Source organism: Bubalus kerabau, chromosome 16, assembly GCF_029407905.1.
Source record: "Bubalus kerabau isolate K-KA32 ecotype Philippines breed swamp buffalo chromosome 16, PCC_UOA_SB_1v2, whole genome shotgun sequence".
Classification (NCBI taxonomy): domain Eukaryota; kingdom Metazoa; phylum Chordata; class Mammalia; order Artiodactyla; family Bovidae; genus Bubalus; species Bubalus kerabau.
The window spans coordinates 50857097-50880583 of record NC_073639.1 but is presented as its reverse complement, the minus strand read 5'-3'; the positions used below and the strand labels follow the sequence as shown (position 1 = coordinate 50880583).

General features: G+C 39.5%; 1 protein-coding gene across 4 annotated transcripts in view; it reads left to right on the top strand.

Annotated features, from left to right (window-relative positions):
- PIWIL1 (piwi like RNA-mediated gene silencing 1) overlaps nucleotides 1–14782 on the top strand; it is a 37224-nt gene extending 22442 nt beyond the window's left edge. For 3 of the 4 annotated variants that reach the window (XM_055550200.1, XM_055550199.1, XM_055550198.1), the window contains 11 exons: nucleotides 157–274; nucleotides 1055–1169; nucleotides 2334–2521; nucleotides 2895–2967; nucleotides 4702–4902; nucleotides 5008–5111; nucleotides 5927–5997; nucleotides 6175–6328; nucleotides 11245–11370; nucleotides 13629–13776; nucleotides 13937–14782. In XM_055550200.1, the coding sequence (XP_055406175.1) occupies nucleotides 157–274; nucleotides 1055–1169; nucleotides 2334–2521; nucleotides 2895–2967; nucleotides 4702–4902; nucleotides 5008–5111; nucleotides 5927–5997; nucleotides 6175–6328; nucleotides 11245–11370; nucleotides 13629–13776; nucleotides 13937–14053 (1415 nt within the window). In that variant the 3' untranslated portion in view covers nucleotides 14054–14782. The remainder of the gene's footprint in view (nucleotides 1–156; nucleotides 275–1054; nucleotides 1170–2333; nucleotides 2522–2894; nucleotides 2968–4701; nucleotides 4903–5007; nucleotides 5112–5926; nucleotides 5998–6174; nucleotides 6329–11244; nucleotides 11371–13628; nucleotides 13777–13936) is intronic. The other variant, XM_055550201.1, reaches the window with a different exon arrangement.
- Nucleotides 14783–23487: the final 8705 nt, after the last annotated feature.

Genomic DNA, 23487 nt, shown 5'->3' with positions numbered 1-23487 from the left:
TAAACATTCCTTTTCCGCACCCATCCTCCCCGCCACCAGCCCGGCCCTTAAAACTGGTTTGTCTCCTGGGAGTTCTTCACTCATCACCACCCTACATTCAATATAGTTAGGCACGATTCTTGTTTCTTTAACTGTATGGTTTTATTCTGTTTAAAGGTTTAACTGATAAAATGCGTAATGATTTTAATGTGATGAAAGACTTGGCTGTTCATACAAGACTGACTCCAGAGCAAAGGCAGCGTGAAGTAGGAAGACTGATTGATTATATTCATAAGTAAGTCATCTGTGCTTTATGGGGTATGTTTTCAGTTCTTTATTGTATGTGGGTTTGGAGGAGTGACTTTCTCAGGGGAATGACAGAAACTAATTTTGTTTTTTATTTGTATTTGCGGTATTCAGGGTGGGTTCTTTGTGTTTCTAAGTGAGGCTACTATTTGTCAGGGAATAATTAGCTCAGTTGGTAAAGAATCACCTGCAGTGCAGATCTGGGTTCAATTTCTGGGTCGGGAAGATCTGCTGGAGAAGGGATAGGCTACCCACTCCAGTATTCTTGGGCTTCCCTTGTGGCTTAGCTGGTAAAGAATCTGCCTGCAATGTGGGAGACTTGGGTTCAATTCCTGGGTTGGGAAGATCCCCTGGAGAAGGGAACAGCTATGCACTCCAGTATTCTGGCCTGGAGAATTCCACGGACTGTACATGGGGTTGTAAAGAGTCAGACATGACTGAGCGACTTCCACCTTAAGTTAAACCATGGTATTTCTAATTCTGTTAGAAAAAGAGAATAAAATAGAAAGTGAAATTGTTATAGCATTGTGTTTACTTTGAGGAGGAGATAGTTTGGGCATCAGAATTTTAAATGAAAGGATATTGTGAAGGGAAACATAGACATAATAAGAGAAAAGCATTTCTGTGTTTCCTAGCATTCTCACCAGTGTTTCAGTCCTGAAAGAAACATTGACATTTGTTATAGGTTGCTGTGGGTGTCTATTTGCTTGTATATATTAGTTTTTTCTGTTTCCTTACATTAGTGAAAAGCAATATGTTAAATTTACAGAGATGATAATGTGCAGAGGGAGCTTCGAGACTGGGGTTTGAGCTTTGACTCCAACTTACTGTCCTTCTCAGGAAGAATTTTGCAAGCAGAAAAGATTCATCAAGGTGGAAAAACAGTAAGGCAGTTCTTAAAAGTTGTCAGTGAAATCAGGTTCGGTTCACAGTCACAATAAAGCAAGCACGAATAGCCTAATTCCATGCCAGTGTAGTCCTTTCCTCTTTTCCCTGACCCACATCCTCTCTTTGTCCACCGATCTGAATACAGGAGGAAGAAATGTGGGAACACTCGAGAAGGCAAAGCCTGTAGCTTGTCTTCAAAACCATCTGTGAGACTGAGATAAAAGGTGGCTTAATTTTTTAAGTAACCTGAATTTTTTAAAGTGAGGTATAGTAGAAGTCTCTTAAGTATCTAATTGGGTTGATATTTTGTCTGCCACTACAGTGAACTTTTACATGGAAAACTCCCCGTTTATTTAGCTTCATTTTTGCCTGGACCATTTGTTTGTTAGGGATATATATATTTGCACACATAAACACATACATGGATATATATATATATGAAATATTGTGATACCTTTTATATCTTCTCTCCAGAAAAAGAAAGCAAGTATTCTAAAATGTTTTTGTGTAATTGAAACACTACAAGTACCAAAATTTAAGAATCCCTTTATAAAAAGCTGTGCTCTTCTGTTTTCGAAATGTTCTGTGGATAACAACCTAATCATGTAGCTTAATATTTTAATTACTATTGCTTTATTATCCTTTGTAGTAAATACATATTCTTGTATAAGAGTTGCTCGGGAGGTGGGTAGGACATGTAAAAAACAGGCTTTTCCCTCTGTGATAGATATAGGTACTGAGTTATGTGTTAGCTTTCTGCCTTACTGTCAGATGTTTTCATAGCTTGCCTTTAGTATCTGACACCTCAGTCATAAAGTCACTTAACTTTCAAGGCCTTGTTTCTTATATCTTTATTATAAGGTAAATAGCACCTATCCTTGTAAGATTTTATAAAAGATTTAAAAAAAAAGGCCACAGTTTAAGATACTGTAACACAGGTGAGCACTTGAGTGGCAGCTGTTAATAAGAGTGTATTTTAAATAAAATTGCTATAATCCTTTGAATACATTTTTCTTTTTCCTCACTTAGAGCATTTATCTATGACTGCAGGTCAAATTTAAAAGTAGTACTTTGAGATTTGCACTATGCCATGGTAGAATTATTGAAGAATTTTTGGCTTTATCCCTGAGAACTTACAATGTCTCTGAACTTTCTTCTAGTTTGATTACAATCCACAATTTGCAGATTGGTCAAAAGAAACAAGAGGTGCACCATTAATTAGTGTTAAGCCACTAGATAACTGGTTGTTGATCTATACTCGAAGAAATTATGAAGCAGCCAATTCGTTGATACAAAATCTATTTAAAGTTACACCAGCCATGGGCATACAAATGAAAAAAGCAATAATGTAAGTTTATCAAGTCATTTCTACTCTGAAAATTGACTCATAGTCATTTGGAAGGTGGGAACTCAAACTGTTAAAAACTATTAAAAACATTAAATTATCTTAATTTAAAGATCTGATAAAGTCCCTTGTCGGGTGGACACAGAAATGTGTTCGAGTCACTAAGAATGAGTGAGACAAAAAAAGGACTATTTCTCAAGCAATTGCTGTTGGGTGTGTTAGAAATCCTTTTGACTACATGGCTTCTCCTGGTGTTCTATTTCGTTATTTCACCCAGAAGTGTTGCTTGTGTTACAATCTGTGGGAACCTTTTAACACATAGTACATTTTTTTGGTTAACTTTTTCTGAATGTTGAATTACGTATTTCCATTCTAGGATTGAAGTGGATGATAGAACTGAAGCCTATTTAAGAGTCTTACAGCAAAAGGTTACGTCAGATACCCAGATAGTAAGTAGCTAGTTGATATGTAGGCAGCTGACCTGAAATCAGTTGTTGTAAATGGGGCGTTGGTAAACCTTGGAACTTGAGCTCAGTATTAAAAATGTTATAATTAGGTTCCCAAACAAGTCACAAAACACATATTTTACCTTCCTAAGGTAGCTCAGTTAATGCTGGCTTTAGTTGTGTGCCTAGGAGCTTGGGCACTGCAAATGGTAAGGAAGGGATGGAAGAAAACAAAGCCATCTTAAATTTACCCAGACTCAAATGCTCTAATTCTAGAAAATTTCAGGGAGGGAGTGGGGAGGAGAAAAGGCACAAGAGTAGAAATCAGAACTTGTTCAGCACATGTGGTATAATTAGTATATTTGTAGTTACACTTAGTATAATTAATAAGGTGGCAAAGACATATTTAATGAAAAACAATATACCTGTATTGCTTTAAACCTAAGAAATGAGTGGGTTTCTTCTAATGGATTCCTTTTAGTCCTTTGTCTCATATGCCACAGGCAGAGTGCTATTAGGTTGTCTTGAGTAATAGAGACACCAAGGGTAGGAAAATTATTTTACTGGGGGCTATGGCAAGAAAAATAAGAATCTGGGACTATAAATTGGGGAATATAGCAGTAAGTTAGTGTTGGATTCAGCTCCAGAACTTGAATCCTCAGAATTTGGGCAAATATAGGTGGCGTAGTTGCTTGGTTAATTTTGCAGCCTTTTTATGATGTAATTGACATTTAACATTGTGTGAGTTTAAAATGCACAGTGTGATGATTTGATATATTGTGCAATGATGACCATAGCATGTTAGTTAATATCTCCATCATCTCAGGTAATTGCAGTTTTTCTTTGTATATGTGGTGATAACCTTTAAGATCCACTCTGTTAGCAGCTTTCAAGTATATAATGTATATATAACTGTGATCGACATGCTATACACTAGATTCTCAAAACTTACTTTCTAACTGGAAATGTGTATCCTTTGACTAACCCCCATTTGGGATAGGCGTCTGTTTAGATCAGTCATTTCAGTTTCCCCAGAATTGCCCATGAACTTCTAGGCAATTTCATAGTTTGATCATACTCCCAAGCCAGAGCTTTGAGAGTTTAAAAGCTGTGATTCTAGGTAAGGCATGAGTAAATGAAAATTGTAAGCATTTTAGAAAAGCTTTTATTTGTCCACCTGTAAGTTATCACTAACTTATTTTGCCCTATTCCCTACTCCTAAATTATTCCAAGCTGGTAACAGACCATATTTAACTAACTTCTCAAGTTTTAATGATACTCGATTTTAAATTGTTTGCTTAACTTGATTTCGTTCTTAGTATATATTAGTTGAATGTAATGAGCATTATGGGCGTCCCTGATGGCTCAGCGGTAAAGAACCTTCCTGCAGTGCAAGAGACACAAGGGGCACAGGAAGATCCCCTGGAGGAGGAAATGGCAACCCACTCCAGTGTATTCTTGCCTGAAAAATTATATGGACAGAGGATCCTGACGGGCTACAGTCCAAAGGGTTGCAAAGAGTTGGACACGACTGAGCACCCAGTTACTCTCAGTGAGCATTATATAAATGTTAATGTCATACTTACTAGCACCGTGGCAGAGATGGATAGTAAAGTATTAATGTCAGTAAACGATTATGTGTTTATGAATCACAGGTGGGTTTAGTTTCCTCTCTTCTTTGAATTTAATTATCAGTTTCCTAATTATTTGTGATGAGGACATTTTGTTTGTTTTTAGGTTGTTTGTCTGTTATCAAGTAATCGGAAAGACAAATATGATGCTATTAAAAAATACTTATGTACAGATTGCCCTACTCCAAGTCAGTGTGTGGTGGCCCGAACCTTAGGCAAACAACAGACTGTCATGGCCATTGCTACAAAGATTGCGCTGCAGATGAACTGCAAGATGGGAGGAGAGCTTTGGAGGGTTGATATGCCTGTAAGTTTGATTTAACTGGTAGATATAAATTTTGTTATTTAAAAAAATATTTTTTTATTGTATTGGCATTCCATTGCATCTAAAATTACGATGTTCTTGTTAAAGCTGAAGCTAGCGATGATAGTTGGCATTGATTGTTACCATGATACCACAGCTGGACGGAGGTCAATTGCAGGATTTGTGGCAAGCATCAATGAAGGGATGACTCGGTAGGTGGGCTTTGACAGCCGTCGATTAAGTGCTGAACATAGGCAAACAGGACATGAGTGCAGGGGCCAGTGTCTGGGGAGTACCAGAATTGTGTTAATTTTTAAACTTGGTTTCTTTTACATTAGATCCAATAAAATAGTTAGGAAAGAAACCAGTTATTAGCTACTCTAACCATTTTTAATGTCCTTCACTGGCCCTTAATCTGTAGTGGTCAGACTACATTCTAGGTTATTTTATTATTTGTATTTGGTGAGAGGATGCATCTCCTTAAATGTGACAGTCTCTAAAAGCTTCTTTAATAAATTTATTACTTTGAATGTAATTTCAAGTTTCCATGTTAATTTTATTTTGGAAAACCCACTCAAGTTTACCCAGTCACTTGTGTATCAACATAGTGAAATTATTTTTCAGTGCTTTTCTTACAACTAATAGAATTGCCAAGAATAGGAAGAATGAAAATTGAAGCATTGATGTGTTGGCATTACTGATACTTGGGTGTATTTCAAGGTATTTTATCTTTGAGAAGAGTGTCTTTTACCAGGAGTATAGTATTAGTATGCTTCTGTGTATATTGATGTGTAAACCTAGGAGGCATATCTGGCTATTACAACTTAGATTTTATTTCCTCCTTGGTGCTGGAATTGATTTATAATGAGAAAAAAAATTGTCTGTGAGGGATTTCCTGTATCTTAACTCCGTTTAAGATTTCATCAAGGAAGTTAAAGGTAATAAATTGCATAGATATGGAAGAATTCAAAAGTGAAACAGTTCTGTATGGTTGTGTTCTCACCTCAGTCATTTTTTCTCCGAATAGCTGGTTCTCTCGCTGTGTGTTTCAAGACAGAGGACAAGAACTAGTAGATGGGCTTAAGGTCTGCTTACAAGGTAAGTCACCTGCTGTGTTCCAGTCTGGCCTCCAAATTCCAGTCTTCAAGAAGTTATCTTAAAGCTGTGCTTCTGGGAAAACAAAACAAAACAAAAAAACTGTGCCTGGAGTTTGGTAGAAGCACATATATTTTGTTCTGTGTTAATGTATTTAAAACTTTCCTGGCTTTCTTTCAGCTGCTCTAAGGGCTTGGAATAGCTGCAATGAATACATGCCTAGTCGAATTATTGTGTATCGGGATGGCGTAGGAGACGGTCAGCTTAAAACACTGGTGAACTATGAAGTACCACAGTTTTTGGATTGCCTGAAATCTGTTGGTAGAGGTTACAAGTAAGCATATGACATGTAAAGTGTTTCCTTTTTATAAAATTGCATTTTGCATCTTTGAAAATAACGTCACAAGGTGGAAAGGTAAGTGAGAACCTAACCTTATAGGCGCAATAGGACTTGAGGTTATGGAAGGGGTTGGGCGGTGGGTGTCTCATGGACACTGTTTTGTAGAGGAGAGGCTAGAAATGTAGAGTGGAAGTTCCTTCAAGAAATGACACATGGCAACACCTTCACTGACCAGCCGCTGCCACTTTTCTCTCCTATAGCCTTGAAGTATGAGGGTCTGATTATCCCAGTGCAGCCATAGGTGTCCACAGCATTGGTTGAAATAAATCTTCCAGATAGTCTTAACATACTCTTTCTCTACCTCCTTGTACAACAAATACTTGTTTAATTTCTTTGAGCTCAACTGGACTGGTTTTTGATGGGTAGATGATTGGCATGTGTTTGGTGTCCTAGGAGGAGACTGTTAACCTCTGTCCTTTGAGGTGGTCTGCGCAGCCAAGGGGATCTGTACTCATAACTGAATGCTACTCAGGCTCTCCTTTGAGACCTACATTAGTTTTTGCTTTGCTCTCCTACCAAGGTCATTTGTTGGTTCTCTCTGGCAGTAAATTGCATGCCATCTCAAGACAGCTGTTCTAATAAGTTATGTTGTTTAATTTTTTGCTGTTTTCTTCTCATATTACAAGCAAGTTGAGATCAGAGACTGTTGTCTATTAAGGGCTTAGTGCGTAATATATTTTGTGGAGCTGATTTTTAAAGATGCTTAGAATATCCAGGAGGCATGTTTGTACGTGCTTGCTCATGCATATTGTTCAGTTGCTAGATCATGTCTGACGCTTTGTGACCCTATGGACTGCCGCACACCAGGCTTCCCTGTCTTTGGCTATATCCTAGAGTTTACTCACATTCATGTCAGTTGAGTTAATGATGCCATCCAACCATCTTATTCTCTGTCACCCCCTTCTCTTCTTGCCCTCAGTCTTTCCCAGCATCAGGGTCATTTCCAATAAGTTGGCTCTTCGAATCAAGTGGCTGGAGTATTGGAGCTTCAACTTCAGCACCAGTCCTTCCAAAGAATATTCAGGGTTGATTTCCTTGGATTGACTGACTTGATCTCCTTGCTGTCCATGGGACTCTCAAGAATCTTCTCCAGCACCACTGTTTGAAAGCATCAATTCTTTGGCACTCAGCCTTTATGATCCAACTCTCACATCCATACATGACTACTGGAAAAACCACAACTTTGAATATATGGACCTTTGTCAGCAAAGTAATGTCTCTGCTTTTTAATATGCTTTCTAGGTTTGTCATAGCTTTTCTTCCAAGGAGCAAGCGACTTAGTTTTGTGACTGCAGTCACCATCCACAGTGATTTTGGAGCCCAAGAAAATAAAATCTGACACTCTTTCCACTTTTTCCCCATCTTTTTGCCATGAAGTGATGGGAGTGGGTTCTATGATCTTTATTTTTTGAATGTTGAATTTTAAGCTGGATTTTTTCACTCTCCTCTTTCACCTTCACCTAAAGACTCTTCAGTTCCTCTTACACTTTCTACCATTAAAGTGGTTTCATCTACATATCTGAGGTTGTTTGTATATCTCCTGACAATCTAAATTCCAGCTTAGGAGTCATCCAGCCCAGTATTTCTCATGATGGAAACTGCATATAAGTTAAATAAGCAGGGTGAACAATATACAGCCTTGGTGTACTCTTTCCCAATTTGGAACCAGTCTGTTTTTCCATGTCCAGTTCTAACTCTTGCTTCTTGACCTGCATACAGGTTTCTCAGGAGGTAGGTAAGGTGGTCTGGTATTCCCATATCTTTAAGACTATTCCACAGTTTGTTTTGATCCACACAGTCAGAGGTTTTTGAGTAGTCAGTGAAGCAGAAGTAGAGATTTTTTTTTTTTTTTTTAATTCCCTTGCTTTTTCTTTAAGCCAGAGGATCTCTGGATCCAGTTTGATCTCTGGTTCCTCTACCTTTTCGAAATCCAGCTTGTACATCTGGAAGTTCTCAGTTCATGTACTGTTGAAGCCTAGCTTAAAGGATTTTGAGCATAATCTTGCTAACATATGAAAGAAGTGCAGTTGTATGGTAATTTGAATATTCTTTGTCATTGCCTTTCTTTGGGATTGGAATGAAAACTGACCTTTTCCAGTCCCGTGGTCACTGCTGAGTTTTTCAAATTTGCTGGCATATTGAGTGGAGCACTTTCACAGCATCATCTTGTAGGACTGAAATAGCTCTGGGAGTCCATCACCTCCATGAGCTTTGTTCACAGTAATGCTTCCTAAGGCCCAGTTTACTTCACACTCCAAGATGTCTGGCTCTAGGTGAGTGACTACACCATCATGGTTATCTGGGTCATTAATAGCTTTTTGTACAGCTCTTTTGTGTATTCTTGTCACCTCTTCTTAATTTCTGCTCCTGCTTCATGGATATTTAAAGACTGATTATTTCTGCCAAACCTCTTCAGCAGCATTTGTTATCATTATAGAAAATGAGGGTCTTGAAAGTCGTTTGACAGTATCTGGGCTCCATGTGATTTATGTGGCCCATGGGATGAGCGTTGAGGACTTATTTCTAGCTAAATTGAAGGGCGCTCCCAAGTCTTTTTTGGCCGAATTCTGAAAGAACCCCTCTGAGTGTTAAACGTTTCTTAAAATGTGATCATTATGCCAGTAAGTTTTCAGAGCAAGTCAGGGATGTTTTTATCTCTTTTGAAGTAATTGAGTTTCAGATTAAAATGCCAATGGCATTTTAAAATATTTTGTAAATGAACGTTAATGTTCTTTCCTATCTTCTTAAAATTCTTAATGCTTATATTTTTCATTGGTATTTTGTTCTACTTTGTAAAGTTTTGTAAGTTTTCATTTGTTTTCTTCCTTAAAAAGGAAAGTTGCAGGGAAGGAGGACTTAAATTGATTGCCTGTGCTGGTGCATAACAGACCATTGCATGCAGTAGATTTCACATTGTCAATTGTGCTGTTATTTGGGGGCTGCAGAAATTAGTGATCAAGACAATACGTCTTAAAATCAGTTAGGTTGATCCCAGCTTAGCGTTCATCTGTGAAACGGGATGCACCTCACCAAGGCTGCTGAAAGAAATGCCAGAATGTTCAGTGTACTTCATAAAATACCCAGTATGCTCTCAATATATAGTAGGCACTTCATCTAAAAAAAGTTTAGAGTTGCATATAAAGTAAAATAATACCCAAGAATTACCCCTTACTTTTAAGAAATGGAGTTTGGATTTTAACATTTGCTGTTATCTTATTTGTTTGTTATCAATATTTGTTTTTGAATTGAAGTGTTGATAATTAGCTTTTTATAAAGATGTGTCATGGATTAGCTGATTTAGGATGTTTGGTTAAGAACAAATCAAAAAGTCACTTCAACATACTTGTGACTTTCTTTCTGTCACCACATTTGCGAAATCATTTCTTGAGATGTCCCAGGACTAAAATCTACTTTGTCTTTTGTTCCTGAGACGGTGGCTTTTGTAATACGCAGACCTCTTGTTGCTGGGCAGCAGTGGCTCTACATGTGGAAATAGTGATAGTTCTAAAAATGACCTCTGTTTACTGAAGTAAAATCATCTTCCTACCCCTTGTATATTTGCTTAGTGCTCCCATGAAGCAGCACAGGTTAGGTTTAGCAATGAGTGGAAGTTCCCAATTTGGAATCTTCTGGACCATCAGTCTAGACAGTATACTGTGAACTACCTACCTGAGTCAAACATTACCAGGCAGGTCCATACTGCATGTGAGGTCCTCTGCTTTCCAGTTTTTAGAATAAAGTATATTTGTGCTCTTAAGGAACTAATTTTGTAGCTAGAAAAAGAGCAGAGGAAAGTTGAGGTATTGGAAAATCACAATTTTTATCAAAAGCTTATTATATGATAGCACTAAGTGCTTGATATGTTCTAATGCATTTATTCCCAAGTGCACATGTGTATACAGTGTGATTGTATCAGACAATGAATTTGAAATGAACCTTTAAGAGATGGTTGGAAAGGGTATTCAAGCTCAGTACGACCTGCCAGTTAAAGGGCTGTCCTCAGGAGAGCCAAGAAGCTTGTTAGAGGCAGTGAATCTAATGTGACACAGAGCTGAAAGCTCACTAGGGGAGAGGAGTAGTCTTGACGTAGGAAAGAAGCCACCTGAATGGGGTTGGGAAGGGAGAGGGTGACAGAGAATGTTCTCGTATTGCTGAGGATAAACTGAGGAGTGATTGAGTGTGAGAGACAAACGGACACAGAGATCCCCTGATACACTGTCAGCCAGTCATTTTGAAAAGCAGATTAGATTTCAAGACTACTCAAATTAGCTTACTTGTCAAAGATTTTACTTTCCACGGGCTTCCCAGGTGGTGCTTGCTAGTGGTAGAGAATCTGCCTGCCGCTGCAGGAGACACAAGAGACATGGGTTTGATCCCTGGGTGGGAAAGGTCCGCTGGAGTAGGAAATGGCGCCCTGTTCCAGCATTCTCGCCTGGAGAATCCCATGGACAGAGGAGCCTGTCAGGCGACAGTCCATGGGGCCTCAGAGTCAGACACGACTGAGTACACTTACTTTCCACGTAGTAGGAAATGTCCACTGAAAAGGGTCTCAGACTGTGAACTTTAAAGACATGCTGGGTTTAACATTTTAGTGTGCTAGGTATGTTATATGCTCGGTTTAATAATTAAAAAACTACATAACCTTGCCTTTTATTTTCTACTCACAGTTTATTCCTGGTCCTAACTCCAGGTCCTTACGAGTTGTGGAATCTTCCTTCACAACTTGGATAAATAATATACCCAAGAGGGAGATGCATTTCTTTTTTAGTGGCGTGTATGAATGTATGAATGATTCAATGCCCTGAAAGTATGACTGACTAAATGTAGTTACGTTCATCACCATCTTAAAGCCCAAGACTAACGGTAATTGTGGTGAAGAAACGTGTCAACGCCAGATTTTTTGCTCAGTCTGGAGGAAGACTTCAGAATCCACTTCCTGGGACAGTTATTGATGTAGAGGTTACAAGACCAGAATGGTAAGTTCCGTATTAGGTGAAGATTGGTTTCTGCTTTGTCTTTTAGCATAACCTCTATGCTTTATTACCTTTTACCATATTTACTTTTTAGTTCTTATACTTTATTTCTTGTAAACACTAATGCTTTTCATTAGTTTGCCCTAATAATGCCTATGATGTATGAACTTGGTGTCTGACATGGTGAGCAGAGGTTTCTGTGCGGTTTCTCTCTGAGGGAAGAGGGTTATCGTTTATGGCCTTAGTTATACATACAGAGTTTAAGAACTGCTGCTGTACATTGCTGTTGCTTTTTTTTTTTTTTACATATGTAACCTCATCCATAGATTCTTGTTTTCCAATCAAAATGTTTAGATCCATAATGTACTTGGTTATCCACAGGTTAGAAAATTCCATCTAAAGACACAGTTGCAGATGAGAAAAGTGACTTCTGAGTAAACACTAGGGTGGCACAGGTGGCACAGTGGTAAAAATCCACCTGCCAATGCAGGATATGCAAGAGAGATGGGTTTGCTCTCTGGGTCAGGGAGAGCCCCTGGAGTGGAAAATGGCAACCCACTCAGTATTCTTGCCTGGAAAATTGCATGGTCAGAGAAGCTTGGCAGGCCACAGTCCATGGGTCACAGTCAGACATGACTGAGCGGCTCAGCATGCGTGAGTAAACACTGTGTGCCTGTGAGCTGCACTCTGCCATGAGAAAGCCAGCCAGAACACTCAGGGGCACACGGTGAGGCTCTCAGCACACGACAGTTCAACTGCAAAGCCATGAAACTGGGTTCCTCAAGTTCCATTTTGTGGGGGATGGTGTACAGTGCACTAAGTCACGTTCCTGATGGCAAGTCGTTGGTCAGTCCACGGTAACACCCTCCTCATGAGAGTGAATAGGACAGTTTCTGTTTTTATACATAAATTTGTGGGGCCTTTGAAAAAGGGCAGCTTTAATCAAGGTAAAGTGTCAGCCTAAGGGGCAAAATTTAAATGTGTAGCACTTCTCCTGTATGAAACTCAGGTAAATGAGGCATTACTATACTTAAATTTATGTAGACAAATGATAATACAGATTTTAGATCCACTTAGTCCTGTTAGCTGACAGCATATAGAAATATTTATTTAAAGATTCATTATCTTAGATTTTGTCTTTTTCTCAGGCAGGTGATAGTTGTCAGAAGGATTCTAACCTATTGGGGAAAGTCACTGAGGGAGGACAAAATGGCTAAGATAATTGACAGTTTCATTTCCTGTAGGACTCTGTTTAACCATTCAGAATGACCTCATGATACTTTCTAACAGTACTGCTACTCTGACAACCAAAGCTTAGGTGTAACATTGACCTGAAGACAACTTTTTAAAACAATTTGAGTAAAGTGGAAGTTGGATTTTAAAGTATCAAAAAATGTGATTACTTTTTACTCAATGTTCTTTATTTTTTTTCTTTAAATTTTATTTTATTTTTAAACTTTACATAACTGTATTAGTTTTGCCAAATATCAAAATGAATCCGCCACAGGTATACATGTGTTCCCCATCCTGAACCCGCCTCCCTCCTCCCTCCCCATTCCTAGCTGCTAGTCTACTCAAATACTTGGAGAAGTCTACTTTGAATGATAAGGTGCTTAAGTTGGGAACTAAGGTTTTGATTCTAGCTCGGTTACGGTTTCACTGTTCTTTTGGGCACATCATTTAATGTTTCTGAAAGCCTCATTTTTCCAGATGACTATAATCTGTTGTAGATCAATTCTGATTTTATAATTTGTCTCATTTTAAGGGACATAATAAATTTCTTAATATCTTTATCAGGCTGGATTACAGCATCTCTGAATTGATACTTAATTGGTACCCCCCCCCCCCAAAAAAAAAAAAAAAACTGACATCTATTTCTTTATGTTTGCACTACTTTGTTCTTGATTCTAGAGCCTGTTCCGCTCAGCTGTCTCCCTCAGATGAGGAGTGGAAATGGGCTTGTGGTACAGCATGCACTGTCAAAATTAGCGGCCAGGTCGAACATTTGCTAATGCCCTTAGGCATCAATGATAGATATTTAAAATACAAAAAAGTAGTATCTTAAGCCTCTTTCACACATAAGCATTCCAAAACAGTTCATGAATAGCAAGTTCTGAATTCAAGGAAGCACACGTTTTGAAAAGATTAGGTTACATTAGTATACAGGATCCTTCCACTGTAAGAAACTTGAATCATCTTAACTTTAGCTTTGAAAAAGATAAGCCTCATACCCATGTGGTTTTCTTCTTATGTAATTCCAGGTATGACTTTTTTATCGTGAGCCAGGCAGTGAGAAGTGGTAGTGTTTCTCCCACACATTATAATGTCATCTATGACAGCAGTGGCCTGAAGCCAGACCACATCCAGAGGCTAACCTACAAGCTATGTCATGTCTATTATAACTGGCCAGTAAGTACTTTTTATTAATTGATATTTAGCCACATCAGTGAGATTCACTTTTCAAAATGGAATTGCTGTTTTCAAAGGCTTTTACTGTTAATACTGAGATTTATAATTTAGAGAAGTTACTTTTAAAGTAATAGAACCTTTTTGTTTTCTCCCACTAAAGGGTGTCATCCGTGTTCCTGCTCCTTGCCAGTATGCCCACAAACTGGCTTTCCTTGTTGGCCAGAGTATTCATAGAGAACCAAATCTGTCACTGTCAAATCGTCTTTACTACCTCTAACCTACAGAAGACGACAAGATGTGGCTGCGTTTTTCTTTTTGAAATTATATCTTCAGGATTTTTTTTTAAGCTCTTATTTTTTTAACTGTTATCTTTCTAGATGAAACTTGGGAAGGAAACTAGGAAATCTAGAGTCATTTCTAACTTTGCTATTGACTTATTTTATAGGTAAAAATTAAGATTTACTCTTTTATCTTGTTCTCATAAATGTGAGGATTTTTGGTTTTGAAAAAGTGTGGAGAAGATGTTTTTTACTATAAGCAGAATCTCTTAAACTATTTGAAAAGTAGGTATTTACTTGAAAATGTTCTCAGGAGTAAGTCCTACTTGTAAAGCTATAGTGGCCTTGTTTTTGAAATACTTAGTTTGAATTTAAAGGAGAGAAAAGGAATAAAGTGGAGGGCTCACTACAATCATAACGTAGGATTTTACTCTATCTGATGATCTCATTTTACAGGAAAAGCTGCCATTAAATAACCTATACAAGGTATAGGAAAAGTGTGAGAGTATGGAGAAGGATGCTTATTTTTTATTTCATTTTGGGGGCTAGGTATTATGGGGGTTAAAAAAAGATAGTTGAAATTTTAAATTTCTGTCCAAAGAAATATTTTAATCCTGTTTAATAAAAGAGACCAGCAGTCTATATTAACATTACTTTTTTTTTTTTTTTTTTTGCAACTGGGACATAATTCCATTTGTTATAAAATAAAATTACAATGATTGTCATCTTATTTGAATAACAGTGGAGTTTTTACTTTTACTGAAAGCATATTCATTTTCTTTCCATGTATTATATTTTTTAAACTGCTGAAGAGTACACTCAAAGGGTATGATTCCATTTATTAAAAGTGTCACTTAATGAATCTGAAACCGAAAACTCAGTTTCAGAGTAAAACTCTGTCAGGAAATGCTGCAACCTCAAACTTAACAGTGTAAGACCAGAAATCCATAACTTGAAAGAAAATGTAGACTAAGAAGTCTGTGTATTGTGAAGTTGATAATTGTAATTATTCACATCTATATATGTATAGGAATTTTCAAGGAATTTTGCAAAGAGCAGGCTTGAAGTTAATGAGTAATTATATGCCATGAGAACACCTTTAAACATTGGTTACAAGTGTAATGAGTGTAAACGTTAGTGGTCATACACAGGCCTTAGGAACCATGATTTAAACTAATGCCATTTAGTAAAGTTGCTTGTCTTAGCATTTTTGTACTTGTTATCAAATAATTACTTTTTGGATTTAGCCTTACATATTGTGAAAGAAAACCATTTTATTTTCCTTTTAGTTCTTTGAGCTAATAACTGTTGTTAACATTGTTCTTGGCTATTAGCAAAGGTTCCTTAACCTCTTTGGTTTCTAAACGTTAGAAGAAACACAGGAGATTGTGAAGTTTCAGAAGAATGCTAAAGACAATAAAATCAATGAAAGTTGCTAAACGTTGTCACAGTATTAAGGAATATAAGGAAGTCTAGTTATACAACTGTAAAAGACTTAATTTGAGCCTTTTTTTTTACGTATGGATTTTTATGACTAATCAGTAACTTAAGTCATTAAAGTCTCATACTTGGCAGGTTTTAAACTGTCCTTTAAAGTTAAAAAGCTTTTTAATGTCTTTAAAAACCATGAAAAATCAGTAAATGTGTTAATTCCAGAAAAGTTGCAGTATTCAGAAGACCTTCACTTTCTCATAAAGACTGTTTTTTGCAAGAGACCAAAAAGTCTCAGTTTAAGCCAAAGAGTATTGATTGGCTTTCCTAGTCATCCTACACAGTGGTTCCCAAATGGAATGTTAAACATGACCTCATTGCCTTTGTAATAACACAGGCTGCTGCTGCTAAGTCGCTTCAGTTGTGTCCGACTCTGTGCGACCCCATAGACGGCAGCCCACCAGGCTCCCCCGTCCCTGGGATTCTCCAGGCAAGATCACTGGAGTGGGTTGCCATTTCCTTCTCCAATGCATGAAAGTGAAAAGTGAAAGTGAAGTTGCTCAGTCGTGCCCGACTCGTAGCGATCCCATGGACTGCAGCCCAGCAGGCTCCTCTGTCCATGGGATTTTCCAGGCAAGAGTACTGAAGTGGGGTGCCGTTGCTACTGGGCTCCAGACCAGACCTAGGAGTCAGGAATTGTAGTGGGGAGACTGGGTGAACTTCTAGATGCATCTCAGATGGTTTGGGGATTTTGGCAAATACCAGTCAAGAAGGTATGTATAGAACCTAGTTGGTGAAATGATATTAGGGATCCGTCTCTTGCTCTGCTTTTTCTGGGTTCTAATCAGATGGGGTTACAAAGATGGTCACAAAGTTTACACATCCTTGAGTCCCTTGAACACACTACCCTGATAGACTTGGAGTTGTTACGTAAGATGAGGTTCATACAGAAGTGGATAGAGGAATGGTTCCTAAGGAAAATTCGGGTGCTACAGCCAGGAGACGAATTGGACAAGTGAACATAGTGGATGCTACTGGGTATCTACTCTGCTTTTTCAGCTGCAGGTTGGCTTGTGATGGAAGTAGCAGTTGCGCTGGTCCCTTGAGGGACAAGTACAGCCAAGCACCTATAAGGGAACTGACTGCAGCACTTCCAAAGGATAAAACCAAAAACTCTGAAATCCAGGTTTTTTCCTTAAAAGATAAACATGCACACCTGAGTTCTACTAAAAGCTTTAGCATTAAAGACACTTTAGGCACTCCCTTTTCAGTGTCTTGTCTGATCCTTTAAACATGGTAGTTGGTTACCAAGCATTTTGGGGGGTGCTTCAGAAGTGCATTATAACAGGTAATCTGCCCGGTTTTTTCTGAGTACACAGGTTTTTTCCCTCAAAACTCCAAAAATTTGCCCCTGATTGAAGCTGTATTTCACATGGTATTCCCTAGAGCTCATAATTTCTGTTGGTAAATACTGTCTCTGTTCTCTATGGGCTAGTCTGTTTTCAACATCAGTTTCAGAAATTTGTGTTTTTAAGGTTTAAATCATTTATGACTGTGATACGGTCATTCAGATACAATATTTCAAGGGCTGCATTTAGTCCTGTTTGCATCATCATTCCAACCCAGTTAAATCATTTAAAAGGTCAGGTGACAAATAGAGAAATTGCAAATTCTTCAAATTATCAAGTCAGTGGTAAGTCCACGTGCTCTGTAAGACGGCTCTCGGCTGCATTGCTTCTGCTGTGGTTTACATTTCCCTGCCCAGCACCCTGTCCTGCCATCAGAAGTCCAGTGGGAACTCCAGACCTCCGCCTGTGAGACCTCCCATCCTTCCCCCGACTCCACACTCAGGGCTTCCCCAGGTATCTGACTGAGAACCATTAGGATGAATGGCGTGCACTTCATCCCTGAGGTTTTACCAGTCTTAAAAGAGCTCCTTGCTGCTGCTGCTGCTAAGTCACTTCAGTCGTGTCCGACTCTGTGCGACCCCACAGACAGCAGCCCACCAGGCTCCCCCGTCCCTGGGATTCTCCAGGCCAGAACACTGGAGTGGGTTGCCATTTCTTTCTTCAATGCATGAAAGTGAAAAGTGAAAGGGAAGTCGCTCAGTCATGTCCGACTCTTCGCGACCCCATGGACTGCAGCCTACCAGACTGCTCTGTCCATGGGATTTTTCCAGGCAGGAGTACTGGAGTGGGTTGCCATTGCCTTCTCTGAAAGGAGCTCAAGTTGGATTTTCTGACACTCTCCCAGGCACACTTAGAGCTTTTCATTGTGTCTTCTGGGACTGATGGTCACGTGTCAGCAGTCCCTCACTTGAGAAATTTCTCTGCTTTCACACACCTAGCCCTTCCCCAGGAAAACACTACTGCCTTTGAGTAACACTGTCTCACACCTTTTGAGTCTAGAGGTGGGGTTGGTGTTTCTTAGCCCTCAGTCTTAGATTTCAGATCCCTCCCCATTGCAAACACACTCAGCTTTGAATGTCTTTTCATCAGGTATATTCACTCCCTCCTCCCTCTTGTCCTGTAATATCCCCTTGGCTCAGACAACTCAGTTTTAGTCCCTGGCTTGCCCATATTTTCCAATGGTACTTTCTTCTGAATCCTGGTTAAAAGACCAGTTAAATCTAACCATTTGTCTACTTGCCTGTTCTCATACAGGTGACAGGATACAGGCTGGGGACAGACACCATTATTTTAGTGCTGCTCCATATCCTGCGAGTCTAGCTCATATTGTTCCTGGATCTCAGATGTCTTTCATACTTTCTCCCTTTCGTGTCTACCTCCAGCACCACGTGAACCCTCACCCTAAAGATAACCCTGGTTTATAGTGCACTGAAAACTCGAGTGGTCGTGAGAGCTTCACACACCCTCACATCACCCCAACAGCCTATAGCCAGCCGCATCTCAGTACTGGGGAGCTCTCTGCTTCAGGCTGAAGCTAAAGCCACCCACTTGTGCATAATACGCCTATTCAAGGACACTGCTCTCGAGTCACATCTCCTTGTTCTGCATCACTTTTCTTTTCCTTATTCATGCCTAGAAGCCTGAAAAACTTGTATTGTCTCTCTCATCCTCCTCCCCGCAAAGAAGCCCTCTTGGGCTCTCTGTCCCCTGTAGCTCATTTCTCTTCCCCTTTAAAGCAAAAGTCCGCTATTGCCTTCAATGCCTTTCCTCCCCATCCTCTCTCAACTCAGTACTCTTGTCAAGATCCTCCATGATTTCCATGTTGCTCATTGGTTAGTTCCTGGCCCTCATCAGTAAACCTGCTGGCCTATCTGACACTGATGCCCTTCTCCTTGAAACACTGTCTGCCTGGCTTCTGGGATCCCATACTCTGTTGGTTCCTTGCAGCTGACTGTTACTTCTCAGTCTCTTGCTGGTTCTTCCTGGTCTCCCTGACTTTAAAATGTTGCAGTGCCTCCAGGCTTAAAAGTAGGATCTCTGAGAATTAAGAAAAGAGTTTGTTTCTACTCTTCCTTCACGTGGTAATCCCATTCAGTTTGCTAACTCATTTCTGTGAAAATGCTTCCGATTTACATCTCCAGCCCTGGTCTCCTACGATCAACTGTCTCCAAGTGAGTGATAGAGTGGTTCTCAGATTCTTTGGTCTTGGAACTGTCTTGCCCTCTTTAATCACTGAGGACCCAGAGGGTTTTTATGTGGATTATATTTATTGATAATAGTGCATTAGAAACTATATTTTGAAAACAGTGTGGAAACCCACATTCCATTAACTGTTAGAATGATGATGTCATCATGTCATGAAGTTATGGGAAATACTTTATGAGAGAATAAGAATGAAAAAGGTAAATCACCTCTTAGTGTTACCAAAATTAGGTTCTGTTGACCCCAGCTCTGGTGCTAGTCCAGCCGAGACTGCCTTGTCAGGAAAGTTCTTTTGCATTAGGGTTCACACAGCCAGAAATGAAATTGACACTGAGATCAGTGCAGCACAAGCTTTATTTAATGGCCAAAGAATTGAGAAGGGGGAACTTAAGTTCACAGATAAATTTTCACCCACCTGGCAAGAGAGATTTGATGTTAAATAATCAAGACAACACAGAGAGGAGTGATGCTGATGGTAGGGAGGCATTTGCATTGTTCTTCTGGGGAAAGGGATGGGGTTTCCCCCAAATAGGTTGCCACCTTTTTCTGTCCTTTTTTAGTCTGCAACTTCCAGTCATGGCTGCTGTCATTTAGTAGCTGATGTAGTAAAATCATTGTAGATGAGACTCTAGGGGTCAGTTAAAGGTCAGATTCATTGACATCTTGGTTCCAACTGGTTCTGTTTTTTGTTTTTCTCTTTATATAACTTCTTTGTCTCTGGATCCTGTGACTTAAAGAGATGTTAGTTCCTGTTCAAGAGAGGGGTTGATGGGTTTTGAGCAAGGATCTGTTGTCAGCTCTGATAACAGTGGTAGTAAAATAGTTTTGACTGAAGAACCCTGATAGAGTCTTAGGGAGCCACAGGGATCCCCAGACTACACTTTGAGAACCTCTGGTTGAATAACATACCTGGAACTGAACTGTGATTTCTTTCAGACCTTTGCTCCAGTTCAGTTAATTGGAATTCCATTTTTCCATATGGTTCAGAACAAAACCATTGGCCTCCTCCTTGAGTCTTCTCATGTCACAATTTGGGTTCCTCAGTAAATCCTATAGGCTCTGCCTTCAAAATATGAATATTGAAGCCACTGTTTCTATCCTCTGTTTCAACCACCATCTCTGAATTACTAGAGTAGCTTCCTAAACTGGTCTTTGTGCAACAAAGTGATAAAGTCAAACATCTGCCCAAATCTTGCAAATGACTGACTATCTCAGGGCATGGCATTGTGTTATCTTGCTCTTCATAGACTGCCCAGGTGCCCTCATCCTGCCCGAGGACCTTTGCTGGTGCTCCAAACCCAGATTTCCACATGCTCCTTGAGGTCAGCTAAGATGTCACCAGCAGAGGGACCACCTTCTAAATTTTTCTGCATCTCACAAGCCTAGAGACATATCCTTCTTGTTCTCTCCAGCTTTGCTGGTATCAGTAGCATATTATTGTTGTGCTTTTTAAATTCTGTTCCCCCACTAGAGTGCAAATGATTCTTGGAATCCCAGAGGGCAGTCATCACTGTTTTGTCCACTGTGGTCTCTCCAGTGTCTGACACATAGCAGGTTCTCAAATATTTATTGAAAGGATAAATCACTAATATAAACCTTAACTCAGGCTTCCGTGGTGCCTCAGTGGTAAAGAATCTGCCTGCCAATGCAGGAGATGGGTTCAGTCCCTAGCTCCAGAAGACCCCCCTGGAGAAGGAAGTGGTAACCCACTCCAGTATTCTTGTCTGGGAAATCCCACAGACAGAGGAGCCTGGCAGGCTATAGTCCATAGCATCACAAAAGAGTTAGACATGACTTAATGACTAAACAACTCAGCTCAGTCAACCAGTCCCTGTATTTATGCATGTGAATGTCAAAGGACCCCTCTCTACAGTCGTTCTCAGCCCAGGCTGTATGTTCTGGTCATCAGAGGACTTTGAAAACCCCTAATGGTAGTCCCCCATCCAGTTATCTTGGTTTGGGACCTGGACATAGGGACACTCAGAAATCTTAGCAACAGCTGGAATAAAATTGTACAAGGTAGAAAAGTGAAATCATCTATGTGGGCAACAATGAACCAGGCTCCCTAGAAACCTAGATCCTAAGTCCCAGCCTCTGGCCACACCTCAGCACCAGATGTTTTGCCATTCTTCGTGGGTACCTAGGAAAGAAGGCCCTGCCCAGTTCATCCTTGCCCATGCTCCCCACCCACCTGACCTAAGTCCAGTGCAAGGGTTGACCAGGTGTGACGTGAAGGAACCCTTTAGAGGGGGGCCATATGGCCTTAGCTGTGGTGTGGCAGGGCTGCCTTAGCACAGGCAGGCACTTGGATCCTGGCCCCAGTGATCAGAGATTGCACTGCCCAGGAAGCAGCCAGGCCATAAAGGGTTGTTGTTTGCCACAAGGCAGCTGATATAGGAATTTGCATGCTTTCACCCTATTAGAGGCCAGCTTCTTCCCATCTGACCTCAGGGGCCTGTGAGGTTGGGGCATGGGGCAGTATATATACCTCTGTTCTAGACAACGCAAGACTCTTTGGGCACTCTAATCCTGTTCCTTCTTATCTAATTTAATGCCATTGTTTTAAATCAACTTCATTGTAATTTACACGTAAGTGAGTGCAACTTGCTGAGTTTTGACAAATTTATACTCTCCAGTATCTCTGCCACCGTCAAGATTTAGAAGACTGTCTGTTCCCTCCCACAGAAAGTTGCTTTTTGCTGCTTTGCAGTCTTTCCCACCTTGACCCCAGGCAACAATGATCTGCCTTTGACCTACTCTATAATTTCATGTAAGTGGAATCATATAGTATGTACTCCTTTGTATCTGGCCTCTTTTGCTCAGAGTGCTTCAAAAATTAATCCATTTTATTGCCTAATTGATTTGTTTGGTAAGCAGTATTCCATTGTATGATTATATTTCGCATTGTCTATTCACCATTGACAGATGGATATTTTGGATGTTTCTTATTTAGGGCTATTTTAAATTCTAAAAAAAAAAAATTCTGTTCAGCCTCTGTGTGGAAATAGTTTTTACTTATTTTGGGTAAATACATAGGAGTAGAATTGCTGGATTTACATGCCAAGTGTCTCTGATTTTATAATAAGTTGGCAAATGATTTTACCCTATTCTGTTCTCCCCTCCAGTGCATAAGAATTCCAGTTGCTCCACATCCTCACCTACTTTTGATGATGTCAGCCTTTTCATTCTAGTGGGTGTGTAATGGTATCTCATTTGTATTATTAATTGCATTTCCTTCCTGGCTATTATATTGAGCATTTTTTTGTGTGCACATTAGCCATTCTTACAGCTTCTATGAAGTATCTGTTCAAATCATTTGCATATATATTTTAAATTGGTTGACCTTATTGAATTGTAAATTTTCTCTAGGTATTCTGGACAAAAATCTTTTGTCATATTCATATGTGCACTATGAATGTTTCCCCTCAGTTTCTGGCTTTCTGGTTTGCTTTCTTAAGTGTCAAAGAGAAGATGTCTTTAAATTTGATTAAGTCCAATTATCAGGGTTTTTTTTTCTCTTATAATTTGTGCTTATTGTGTCCTATACATCTTACCAACCAAATTTCTATTGTGTTTTCTTCTAGAAGTTTTATAGTTTTAACTTTTTCATTTAATTCTATACTTTGAGTTAACTTTTTTGTATCATGTAAGATAAGGGTCACTTTTCTCCCCTATTAATCCCCCTTCTTAATGCAGAATTTTCTGGAAGAGACCGTATTTCCCCCATTAAATTGTCCTGGCACCTTTGTTGAAGATGAACTTACTATATATTATGCATTTATGTGTTCCATTGATTTATATGTCTATATTTTACAGAAAACAACACTGTCTTGATTACTGTTCAGTTCAGTCAGTTGCTCAGTCGTGTCTGATTCTTTGCGACCCCATGAATCGCAGCACACCAGGCCTCCCTGTCCATCACCAACTCCCAGAGTTCACTCAGACTCACGTCCATTAAGTCAGTGATGCCATCCAGCCATCTAATCCTCTGTCGTCCCCTTCTCCTCCTGCCCCCAATCCCTCCCAGCATCAGGATCTTTTCCAATGAGTCAACTCTTCGCATGAGGTGGCCAAAGTATTGGCATTTCAGCTTTAGCATCATTCCTTCCAAAGACAACCCAAGACGGATCTCCTTCAGGATGGACTGGTTGGCTCTCCTTGAAGTCCAAGGACTCTCAAGAGTCTTCTCCAACACCACAGTTCAAAAGCAGCAATTCTTCGGTGCTCTAGCATTACAATAAGTCTCAAAATTAGGCAGTGTCACCCTTTTAACTTTGTTCATCTTTTTCAAAATGGTTTTGACTATCCTCGGTCATTTGCATTTCTGTATAACTTTTTAATCAGTGTATCAGTTTCTAGAATAAGCCTGCTGGAACCTTGACCAGTATTTC